The 13,173-nt window shown below is 43.9% G+C and overlaps 1 protein-coding gene across 7 annotated transcripts in view; it reads left to right on the plus strand.

The window, feature by feature from the left end:
* The window catches only part of CCDC7 (coiled-coil domain containing 7), a 347,366-nt gene that overhangs the window by 20,868 nt on the left and 313,325 nt on the right, over positions 1-13,173 (plus strand). For all 7 annotated transcript variants that reach the window (XM_075922671.1, XM_075922670.1, XM_075922665.1 and 4 more), the window contains one exon: positions 11,311-11,397. In XM_075922671.1, the coding sequence (XP_075778786.1) occupies positions 11,311-11,397 (87 nt within the window). The remainder of the gene's footprint in view (positions 1-11,310; positions 11,398-13,173) is intronic.

Below are 13,173 nucleotides of genomic sequence, written 5' to 3' on the forward strand. Positions count from 1 at the left end.
TAAACCTACAGTGCACAAGCCTGTTGTACAAGAGGTGTACACTATATCTCACACAGGTTTACAAATGGCTCTTGATGCTGCTGACACAGTGGATACGTGTGTTCAAAAAAGGACACGTGTGTTCAAAAATAGAAAGTTTCTTTATTTAACAAAACTGGAGGGGGGGGGATTAACCTCTGGGGAAACTGGGAAAAGGAGGTGGGAGAGGGGAAGAGAGAGGGTGGGAGAGGGGAGGGGAAACCTGGGAGGAGGGAGCTGGAAGGGGGAAGCCAGGGGAAGAAGGAGGAGGGGAAGTATAAAGCTATGGTATGCCATATCTTCAGTACTGTGTACAGATGTGCTCTCCTCACCTCAAAAAAGATGTTTTGGCCTTGGAAAGGGTTCAGAAAAGGGCAACTAAAATGATTAGGGGTTTGGAACAGGTCCCATATGAAGAGATGCTAAAGAGACTGGGACTTTTCAGCTTAGAAAAGAGGAGACGGAGGGTATGTCTACACTACCCCCCTAGTTCGAACTAGCGGGGTAATGTAGGCATACCGCACTTGAGGTGTACCGGTAGTTCGGAATAGGAATCCTAGTCCGAACTACCTAGTTCGAGCCCCGTGTAGCCGCGCTGCACAGGGTTCGAACCAGCGGGGTTTTAAAAATGGCGGCTCCCCGCTTATGCAAATGAAGCCCGGGAAATTCAAATCCCGGGCTTCATTTGCAAGTGCGGTATGCCTACATTACCCCGCTAGTTCGAACTAGGGGGGTAGTGTAGACATACCCAGAGGGGGGATATGATAGATGTCTATAAAATCATGAGTGGTGTGGAGAGGGTGCATAAAGAAAAGTTCTTCATTAGTTCCCATAATAGAAGGACTAGAGGACACCAAATGAAATGAATGGGTAGCAGGCTTCAAACTCATAAGCGAAAGTTCTTCTTCACAAAGCAAATAGTCAACCTGTGTAACTCCTTGCCACATGAGGCTGTGAAGGCTAGAACTATAACAGAATTTAAAGAGAAGCTAGATAAATTCATGGAGGTTGGGTCCATGGAGTGCTATTAGCCAGGGGGTAGGAACGGTGTCCCTGGCCTCTGTGGAAGGCTGGAGATAGATGGTACGAGACAAATGGCTTGATCATTGTCTTTGGTCCATCCCCTCTGGGGTAGCTGGTGTTGGCCGCTGTCGGCAGACAGGCTACTGGGCTAGATGGACCTTTGGTCTGACTCAGTACGGCCGTTCTTATGTTTTTATGTTCTAAGCTCAGGGCTCAGGGTCGGGGGTCTCACTGGACCACCTTGATTTTCATGCAAACCTGCTCCTGGGTTTGCATGTGACCTTTGGTGGCCAGGCTGGCAGCTATACTGCCCTAGATGGCCACTTTCCTGTGCCTAGTGTGGAGGTCGTGGATGTTGGAGGCCTCCCCCCAAACCTGGATGAGGTCCACGATCTCCTCACTAGACCAGGCGGGCGCCCGCCTCTTGCGGCCTCAGGCAGGCTCCTGGGAGTCGCCAGCCTGGTCCCGAGAAGAGGCGGAGGGCTGGGTGGCAGCGGGTGTCTGGCTCATGCCGTGTCAGGTGCGGGGTCTGCTGGCCGGGTGCTGGCAGGCTTGCACCTGGTACGGGCACCGTAGCCAGACCGTAGCCCTTTAAGGGCTCTGGCGCTGGGAGGGGGCAGAAGAGTTTTCCTGGTTTGGCCCAGAGTGGTCACCAGGGCAAGCTGGGAAGGGCTGGCCTCCAACTAGTTCGAATTAAGTGGCTACACAGTCCTTAATTCAAACTACTTAATTTGAACTAGGCATTAGTCCTCATAGAATGAGGTTTACCTAGTTCGAATTAAGCGCTCCGCTAGTTCGAATTAAGTTCGAACTAGCGGTTTGCATGTGTAGCTGTTAGTTCGAATTAACTTTGTAATGTAGACATATCCACACTGATTTGCAGTTCTTGAGGTCCAAGATGCATAATTTCATATAATCATACATCTGACGCACAGATGCTTTCTGTGGTTCACGATAGCATTGGATCATTTTAAGTACAGAGTTCTTGCCTTCAGACTGGTTAAAAGACAGGAAACAAAGGGTAGGAATAAATGGTAAATTTTCAGATTGGAGAGGGGTAACTAGTGGTGTCCCCCAAGGGTCAGTCCTGGGACCAATCCTTTTCAACTTATTCATAAATGATCTGGAGAAAGGGGTAAGCAGTGAGGTAGTAAAGTTTGCAGATGATATAAAACTGTTTAGGATAGTCAAGACAGAAGCAGACTGTGAGGGACTCCAAGAAGATCTCACCAAACTGAGTGATTGGGCAACAAAATGGCAAATGAAATTTAATGTGGATAAGTGTAAAGTAATGCACATCGGGAAAAATAACCCCAACTATATGTACAGTATGATGGGGGCTAATTTGGCTACGACAAATCAGGAAAGAGATCTTGGAGTTATCGTGGACAGTTCTCTGAAAACTTCCACGCAGTGTGCAGCTGCAGTCAAAAAGGCAAATAGGATGCTAGGAATTATTAGGAAAGGGATAGAAAATAAGACCCAGAATATCTTATTGCCCCTGTATAAAACTATGATACGCCCACATCCTGAATACTGCGTACAGATGTGGTCTCCTCACCTCAAAAAAGATATTTTGGCCTTGGAAAGGGTTCAGAAAAGGGCAACTGAAATGATTAGGGGTTTGGAATGGGTCCCATATGAAGAGAGGTTAAAACAACTGGGACGTATCAATTTAGAAAAGAGGAGACTGAGGGGGGATATGATAGAGGTATATCATGGAGGAACCAGTCTAAGGAGAGGCCTGGAATCCAGGGGCCTAGGGACCCCATCTCAAGAGGTCTGAGGTATCCTCACCCAGACTCCTGTAAACACATCACATCTATACTGTGCTGTATCCTTTAGAAGCAATAAATCCCCTTTATTCTACCGGCTGGTGGAGTCTGTTCTTGCTGCTACGGGCGTGCAGGAACGGGGGAACCCTGACTGCGCCGTCACACCCATCTTCCCCAAAAATGTGTTCATTGGAGCAAGCTGAAGACGAGGTCATGAAAAGACAGGGACTTAAGATTTAAAATGATCCTGCTGGAGTAGTCCCTATGCCCTGCCTCAGTTCCAGGCCCTGAACCTTCTATGGCCCAATCTATTCCTTAGTCTTTGACCCACAAGAAGAGTTCAAAAAAGCGCTCGGCTTCTTCACCTCAGAGCGCTCTCCTGACAGTTTGGCACCCTTTGGCTATTTCAGGTTGCCCACCACCCCAACAACGGAGACCTTAATCACCTATGATGCACCAAAGGTCTCTGGCACACCTGTACCTCATTCTGTGGGTTCACACTGCCCAGGTGCTGATGCAGTAGGCTTGAAGTTGCCTGTCTCTCTCTCACTGGCACCATCCTGTACCAAAAGCAGTGAGCCAGTAGCGCCACTGGTAACTCTAAAGCTGTCCACCATTATGGCACTGCCGTATGATGGCACTGACATTCCAGCTCTACCATCTATGCTGGCATCACAGACCACTGCACTGTCTGTCTACAGCAATACTGTGTTTTGAGCACCATAGCGATCCTCTGGTATTGCCAACACTGAATTCACCATTCCTTGGCACCAATATCTCTCCAGGCGCATTGGTACCATACCATAACTTATCTCCAAATGCTCCTTCCAGTGATGATGAAGAACACCTGGAGATAGCTTTTTCACCTTATCATTCCCCTCTCACTCATCCATTCTCCTGGTTATCTTACACCAGAGATTTTTCTACGTGGTATGGTCCCCCATGGATGGGACCCCATATGTCTTGCCCAGCCACTGGCAGTACTGGATCCCATGAGCACCTCATCATAGATGGCTATCTAAAAAGCATCACCATAACTTGTAGCAATTCTCTCCCAGCACCATAAAACTCACAGTTGACAGAGGGACAGGACGATCCCACACCACCTCAAACAGAAATACCTGCTCCAGATGTCTCGCCAGATAATTCCACTTTGTGCTTTTCACCAAATGAGGCCATTATGCCTCCTCCTCCTATACAGCAGACAATTTCACCAATTTTCAGGAGCTCTTTAAGAGGATAGCTACAGAGCTCAACATCACTCTAGAAGAGGTAGCAGAAATCCAACATGAACTTACTGATATTCTCCAATTGGCATCATCATTTAAGATTGCACTTCCTATCAATCCTTCTGTAATGAACCTTGCCCAAACCATCTGGCAGACTCTAGCTACCATAACTTTCACCTGTAAAAGAGCAGAAAGGAAATACTATGTTCCTCTTAAAGGTTCCGATTTCCTCTTTAAACATCCAGCTCCAAACTCCCTGGCTGTAGAAGCTGCTCAACAAAAGAATAGCAGCATTTCCATTCTGTTCCTTCTGATTGAAATAGTAAAATATTAGACCTTTTCAGTCATAAAGTTTATGCCTATTTTACACTATAATTTAGAGTAGCCAATTACACATCCCTCCTTAGTAAAGGTCCACTGTTACTGCAATAATAATGCGATGGGCCTCTTAGTTTAACTTCTTTCTCATGGGAGATACAGTCCACTGTTGAGGACCTCCCATTTGAGGGAGAAAAACTCTTTACCACCACGACCACTGATGTTCTCCATACTATGAAGGACTCCAGGGCTACTTTCTGATCTCTAGGCATCAGCCCACCGGCACTTAGAAGACAACAATAAAGATATCAACCATACCCAAGACTACATTATCTGGCTTACTCTCAGCAACCCTGTAGGCCTTTTGACCACCAATCGCAGCATAGCAGACCCAGATCTCAGTGCAGTTGTCCTCCCAATGCCTACCATGCCTCATCCCTCCAGCCCAATAAACAGATTTGAGGCAGTGGTCAAGAGCTTGGAAAACCTTTAACCTCCTCCAGTTACTACAATACCTCCTAAAATATTTGGTCACCATCGCCTTCCTTTTGATAACAACTGGCATGGCATCACTTTGAATCAATGGGCTTTGCAAACTATTAAATTAGGCTGTACTACCCCTTTTATTTCAATATCCCCACCCAACTCCCACCCCATCCTCTTCAGGGACCATTCTCACGAACAATTGATCCTCCAGGTGGTACAATGTCTCCTCCACTTGGAGCCATTGAATCCTTACCTGCCTAATGTAAAGGAAAGGGATTCTTTTCCCAGTTTTCTCACAGAGAAGAAAAATGGGGGATGGCACCCTATTCTTCATCTCAGAGCTCTTAACAAATATGTAAAAAACAGAGATTCAAAATGGTGACCCTATTAACCATTATTTCAGTACTGGAGAGGGGGACTGGTTTTTATCCCTTGACCTGCAAGACACACATTTCCATGTGACTCTACATCCAGCTCACAGACATTTTCTTCAGATTCCTGGGTCACAATCACTACCAGTACAGAGTCCTACTTTTTGGCTTCTCCACACCACCCATACATAGTCTTTTCCAAGATGTTGGCAGTTGTTACTACTCTTCTGAGAAAGAAAGACGTTATTATTTTTCAGTATCTGGATGACTGCCTCCTCAAGAACCTTTCCTTCAGGACTCCCAACAAAGCACTATTATAACCATCTTCTGTTTCTAATACCTTGGCTTACAAATCAACAAAATCAAATCCATATTCATCCCTACTCAAAGGCTGCAATTCATAGAAGCACAATTAGATGCAACAATGGCAACCATTTTTCTTCTATGAGAAAGATTCAACAACATCAGGTCCCTGGAAAACAATCTGCAGGCAGTCCTGCAGTATACTGTTTATGACTATCTCCGTTTGTTTGGAAACATGGCCTCCTGCAGTGTAGTCGTCAAGAATGCTCACTTCTTCTTCGAGTGATGTCCCTGTGGGTGTCGGGCTCATCCCAGCACTGCAGATCAGAGTCTTCAACAGCAGTAGTCAGCTGGACCATGCATGTGCGGTCAGCATCTTGCGACATTCACACCCTTTCTCTCATGCGCATGGTCTGGCTCCTGCCAGTACTTTCCGTGAAGGGCTGATGGAAATGGTTTGCTTGAGTTCAACACCTTTCACTACCTTCAGCCTAAAGAACAAAGGATTCCAAAAAATTGCAGGTGAAATGGGTCAGCAGCTTAGTGTTTTGGCGGGGCACGATGCGGGTCGTCATTTAGTTGTCAGCACAACTGAGTCTGGTCATGAAGAACTCAAGAAAGCTTTGAAGCAAAAATTGTGCTACCTGAAAATGGATGCGGCAACCCGTGGAAACATAAAATTTCCTTGCAATGAATGCTCAGTACTTCAAAGAAGGAAAAGATAAAGCTGTGGTAAAAACCTTGGACATAATCGACACTGAAGGGTGTCACAGTTCTTCCTACATGAAAAGTCAAGTAAAAGCTATTTAAGAAAAATTTGGGATCAGTGAAATGAAAGTGCTGAGCATCTGCGTGTGCCATCAAAAATTTTAGCGAGGACAACGAAACCATTTCTACCTCTGAGAACAGGGATGTGGACAGAACTGAAGCTATTTTTCCTGATGAAGGAACTAAAGGAATGGATGAAATCGAACCCAACATGGATGCTGCTGCGCAATGGGTTAATGATCCTAGCCTCATACTTCCAACATGGCTTCATGAGGACGACTCAAAAGTCTAACTGATGAGGTGTGGTATTCACACTCTTCAGTTGGCAGTCTGGGATGGACTGAACAAAGAACATGCGAATAAATTTCTGGCAAAAATTCGACAAGTCGTTGTCAAACCACGAACCCCAAGTATTCGAATTGTACTGCTTGATCTACATAGGGTAACTCAATCATTGGATACTGTGACTCGCTGGGGTTCAACATCTGTGATGATTGATCGGCTTCTTGTTTTTCAATCTTATTGTGAAGAAGTGACTGCTGCTGGAACAAGAGAACTCAAGTTAAAAAAAGCTGAATGGGACGAAGTGAAGAACCTGCAAGACCTCTTGGCAAAGCTAAACCAAACAACCGTGAATCTTCAAGCTGTCGATATAACCCCGGGAGTTTTAATGAAGGAATGGTGAAAACTGTCAAAATTCTTGCAAGAAAATGGTGGACAAATTGCAGAAGGAATTCTATCCTCCATGCAGAAACATGAAGAGAAGCTTTTTGACAATATTCATTTCCTTGCTGGAGTTTATGTTGACCCACGGTATCGGATTCTTCTTACCTCAAAGGAAATACCAAAGGCAAAGGAAGGGCTCCTTGATATTGCTCGACGACTCGAAAAACAAAATCTATTGCTATATTTGAACTCGGCGAAAGAGGTTAAAGAAAACAAAACACAACAAAAGGAGTCGTCAACAATCAAATTTGCGGTTTCGGAAAGTTCAGATCCTTCAGAAATAGCAGGCTGTTCTCAAACTTCCGTCTCCACTCTGAACTTGTTTGAGCATCCATCCCTGAGACATCTTCAACCATCACAGGGAAATGGAGATAATTCAAGCACCAATTCTTCAGAAGATGACGACTTCGAGAAGGAATTGGATAAATAAGAAAGATGCCGACGAGTTTCTGCGATTCATAATTGTAATGAATCATTATTTGAGAGAAACTTTTGAGAAGATTGTGAGGCGATGGAGTCTATTGGTAGGCTAAAAGTTAAGTCTGTTTTTGAGGCCATTCACAGCTACCCTCGCCGCATTCAGGCTGCCTATAGAATTGCTTCGAGCATGCCAACTACGCAAGCTAGTGTAGAGCGACTGTTTTCAGCTTTAAAGTGAATTTTAAATGATCTGCAGCAAGCTATGAAATATGACTTGATTGCTGCAATAATTTTTTACAGATTGAATTATGAATGATTCTAGTTTGTATTATTGTTGATGACATTTAAATTGTTTTAAAACTGAAGAAAAATAATGTTTTTTCAAAATTACAGTATGCACTTTTTTATTTACTTAAAAATTAATTTGAGTCAGAGTGCGGAGCAGAGTTGGAGCGAAACTGGAGTAGTCACTATTTGTGCTGGAGCGGAGCAATTCAAAAATTTGATTTCTCAAAATCCCTGTCAGTAGGTTCTGTTTTTGTTACATAATGTACCATTAAAGTCATTTGTTCCTTATGTCTGATGTCAGGTGTGCAGTCCAGAATAACAGAGTAATATCTTGTTGACTTCAGATCTGCCATAATCTTCTATTTGACTTTTGTTGCCAGTAACTGTATGATTTCATTTTAAATTGTTTTTCCAAGGTAGTGGTGTGTGTACATTTCTTGGGTAGTGACTCTTCTTAGACGCTCCTGGAGTACAGCATCAAACTCAGCCGTCAGCTCCACAATTTTAAGGAAGTTTCCATTGTTTGGCACATACAGCTGATCCGAAGTGCCATTCAGTGCTAGGTTTTGGGTAGCAAGCATTCTCACAATGGCAGTGAGCTTTTTCAAAACATTTTGCCAGTAAAGAGACTCTGATGCAGTCTTCTCTTGATGCTGATCATCTATGGTGGCCTTTAATCTTAGTCTCATCTCAAGCTCTTTCCACTCATGGAATGCTCTCTGGTGATTTGCTGCCTTATCATGGCATGCCAGATTTCTAGCCAGATTTTTCCAGTCCTTTGTTCCTGTAGAATCCAATGTGGCTGGAACATTAGACTGGAAGAGTTTGCAACAAAAATAGTATGCAGTATTCTGCTTTTTTGAGTACATAAGCAATGGCCTCTTCAGTTTGTCACCATTGGTGATTTCACGCCAGTAATGCGTTGGATGGAAGTTTCTATTTTCATTGTCTTTGGGGAACATGAAGTTTTTCACTTGCTGTGGCCCATGCAGTACAAGGAAGTCCTTTAGGCTACTACTCAAGTGGGTCCACAGTCCTGGATCATCCAGACTTAAGGAACTCAGCAGCAGCTGTTTCTTGCACAGTCTTCTCCGATCTACACTTTTCTTCAGGAATGTGCATGGTTACATCAATTTGAGATGGAGATATGGATGCTGCAGTAGCTGCCAGGTCACCTGCACTCTGACTAACTGGAAGATCAGGCATCTCCTCACCACTCACATCCTCACTGGGGCTGGAAGGCTCATGGTGAACAGTTGTGTCTATGTATCTCAGGAGAGCTCCTTCCTGCTTAGATAGAAAAGCTTCCTTTGCTTGCTTTCTTTTTCTGAACGTTGCTCCAGAGGGGCGTTTTCTTCTTTCACTCATGACTGCTGTTCTGTGCCAGCTAAAGTGGCTCTCAACACTCAATTGAAGGGGACAGATAAGCAGGCAGGTAGCAGGGCCTGAGTAAGGGACGATATCAGCGTCTTAAGGGCCTAACTGGCTCCTACTACTTCAGTTGACTGCCTGTTCTCCTCAAGTGGGTTCAGGGAAGCAGCAGGAAACAGGAAGCTCCCTGAGAAGCTCGTGTTAATCAGTCCAGGCTCCTGGGGGTGCTAGGGAGATACATAAGAGGCTCCTCCTCCTCTGTTTCGCTGTAACTCCTGTTGCTTTCTGTTATTCCCTTTCACCTTTTCTCATGCCTGCCTGCAGGGGTGGCCCGTGAGCCTAGGCAAACTAGGCAGTTGCCTAGGGCGCTGCTGGCCCGGGCACCCGATGATGATGTCACGGCCATTGACGGCTGTGAAGGTGGGGGCACTGATCGCGCCTTCCGCCTCAGGCGCCAGCTACCGCAGCCTGCCTCAGGCCACTCCTGCCTGCCTGTTATGTCTCTTGTGCCCTCCTTCCTCCAGCATCTCTGTGCATCAAGAGCAGAGAGAATACATATGCACCAGCAGCAGACACAATTTTCTACACTCTGGGTCCTAGTGGTGCCCCCCCACAGTCTGGCACCTGAGGCGGCCGCCTCAGTTCGCCTCATGGTAAGGCCAGCCCTGATTAGTACCCTCCCTATCTATTGACTTTGATCTTTATCTGCTTCGTTTTAGCTGTCCAATCTTCAGGTGCTTACTGATGGCCTATTCTGCCTTCCTGTTTTTCCCTTTCATATTTTCATAACCTCTGCTCCTTGTTCCCCCCCCCCCCCCTTCCTTCTCCCCTTTTTAATTTGGGTCTGCACATCCTAAACTCAAAACTTCGGTCATCTGAAGAAGTGGGCTGTGCCCACGAAAGCTCATGATACCATCTATATGTTTTGTTAGTCTATGAAGTGCTACCAGACCAGTTTTTGGTTTTTAAGTTTAAGTATATCAGTACAGTAAAATAGTACAACTTTTGTGTATAGACAGGCTTTAACCACACAATGACTGAGGTAAATTTTAGAGATTATAATTGTAGATTAAAGGGGTGACTCTTCAGAAGTGAATGTGTGTCTCCTTGTGTAGGTACCATATCCAGGGCTGGAGCTACAAGTGCCAACTTTCCACTAGGCTGGAGGGTACTCACTGTTCAATCCCTAGTTCTGCCTTAGGTTCTTTCCCCCTAGGATCCTGCCACTTCCCACACTCTCCACTGAGCCTGTCACACCCATGCTTCCCCCCTTCAGTGTCTCCCACTGAGAAAGAGCTGATCACAGTGGGCAGAAGGAAAAGGAGGAGGCACTGACTGGTGGGGCTGCCAGTGGGTGGGATGGGCTGAGAGTGGTGGTGGAGAGATGATCAGGGCTGGTGATATATAACTGTTGCTCTTTGGCAATGTGCATTGGCAAATTCTGGCTCCTTCTCAGGTTTAGGTTGGCCACCCCTCCTTTACAGATTATAATTGAAACAAATATTTTCATTGTTTCAGCCTTAAATAAGTACACCTTTTTTCATTTTTTAAACATTTTAAAATAACTGCACTGGACAGGTATTTGAATGTAATGCATGTGTTCAGAATCCCTTACTTAAAGTACCACCACCAATAGATTAGGCTGATTTATCATCATATGTAAGATTCTACAGTATTTTAAATCAACTGCAATATCAAGGTGTAATAGCAAGGGAGTATTTGTTTAATTTTTTTTTAGCATAAAGTGACATTACTATCAAATAGGTTATACCTCAAAACAAGTTTTTCTTAAAATAAAATCATATTAGGATTTTAAATGCTCTAATAATTTAAAAAATTCCAATTGGAATAGAGTTCTGTAAGTTAAGTAATTTCTTAGTGTTGAAAACTCAGACCCAACATTATGATAGTTCTGTCAGTATGCAGACTGTGAAGTTAACTACTGTGTTTATTTTTATTCAACTTGTACAGTGAAATATTGTAATGCAAAAAGTGTTAAAATATTTCTATTTTAATAATCTTAATGCAACCTAAAATGTACATTAAATGACTTTATAAACACTTCCATGATTAAACTAGAATGTAATTGGTTCATTTAACCCAGGTCCATTTTTTGTCATATTTTAAAGGTTTTTAAGACAAAATATCACAGTATACAGAATTTCAGCAGAATATGAATGGATTGTGTATTTTTTTTTCTTTTCTCTTTAAAAGGAAAGTGTTAAGGATATGACTACATTCCTGTTATATTTTTCATCAGTTGCAACACAACTAGAAACAGCATGTGAGGAAGAAAAGCAAGTATGTAATGTTAAGCTTAGAAAAGAAAGGGAATGGATATAAACTTTTTGAATTTTTCATTGGTTTGCTTTTTGAGAATTGTCTTTATAGGTGTGCAATCAAGAGGTCTGTACAATTCTCATTCTGCAATCAGGTAACTATTTAGAAAGCAGTTATTACTCTTCTCACACATGTGTGGATAATTAATATGGGTATATATGAGAACTCATGATTCCTTTCCTTTTTATGACTGCCATAGGCTTTAAATTCAGGCCACATCTACACTGAGAGATAAGATCGAATTTATGAAGGTTGATTTTTTAGCACTCAGTTTTGTAAAGTTAAAGGTGCATGTCTCCACTTTGTGCAAGAATTCGATGTTGTTTGAAGTAGCACATCCCCAGTAGGTTGGCTACCATTGACTTCGAGAGGAATGCACTGTGGGTAGCTATCCCACAGTGCCTGCACTAGCAACAGGTGGTTCTGGATACATGTAGTCAATGTCCCATAATGCACTGCCTTCCATCTTCACTCCTGCTTGACAACAATGGCAAATAGTCTTTTCGCACCCTTTTTTACGTTGGTTATCATAGAATCATAGAATACTAGGACAGGAAGGGACCTCGAGAGGTCATCAAGTCTAGTCCCGTGCCCCCATGGCAGGACCAAATACTGTCTAGACCATCCCTGATAGACATTTATCTAACCTACTCTTAAATATCTCCAGAGATGGGGATTCTACAACCTCCCTGGGCAATTTATTCCAGTGTTTAATTACCCTGACAGGAACTTTTTCCTAATGTCCAACCTAAACCTCCCTTTCTGCAGTTTAAGCCCATTGCTTCTTGTTCTATCCTTAGAGGCCAAGATGAACAAGTTTTCTCCCTCTTCCTTATGACACCCTTTTAGATACCTGAAAACGGCTATCATGTCCCCCCTCAGTCTTCTCTTTTCTAAACTAAACAAACCCAATTCTGTCAGCCTTCCTTCATAGGTCATGTTCTCTAGACCTTTAATCATTCTTGTTGCTCTTCTCTGGACCCTCTCCAGTTTCTCCACATCTTTCTTGAAATGCGGTGCCCAGAACTGAACACAATACTCCAACTGAGGCCTAACCAGCGCAGAGTAGAACAGAAGAATGACTTCTCGTGTCTTGCTCACAACATACCTGTTAATGCATCCCAGAATCATGTTTGCTTTTTGTGTAACAGCATCACACTGCTGCATGGGTGTATAAGCATGGAACCCTTTGTGGATCTTGTTGAGCATCAACGCTCTCCTCATGTTAAAAAGGCACCAAAAAAGAGGAGTGATGGGGTTTTTTTGCTTCTCACTTGTGTGCAGCACCCAACTGATTTTTCTGTGGATTAGTGGCTCTTGACTCTAAAAAGGTTCCCCATCCCTGTTTTATAGGCAAGTTCTACTTGCATCCTTATTTGAGGTTCATCCCAAAGGTATTGTCATCTTTCCATATTAGCCAGCCAACTTATTTGCCTGCATTCTACCAAAAGACACATTCTAAAACCCTTCTGACAAGAAGGAACTGTGGACACTGGGGCTACCTCTAACCTTCATACTTGCATGCAGTGGTGTGCAGGAACAGAAGAAGCTTGAGCCATCCAGTGTGTACTACTGAGGTATTAGAAAATGAATTTGTAATGGTCATGCTTGTGGTACACAGATACCAAGTGCAGAGTGGGAATGTGCAAACCATTTCAAAGAACAACAGTTCTTCTTTGGGTGATGTCCCCGTGGGTGCTTCACTGTAGGTGACGAGTCTTCCCTGGAGCCACAGGA

The sequence above is a fragment of the Pelodiscus sinensis genome, chromosome 2 (genome assembly GCF_049634645.1).
Source record: "Pelodiscus sinensis isolate JC-2024 chromosome 2, ASM4963464v1, whole genome shotgun sequence".
Lineage (NCBI taxonomy): Eukaryota > Metazoa > Chordata > Testudines > Trionychidae > Pelodiscus > Pelodiscus sinensis.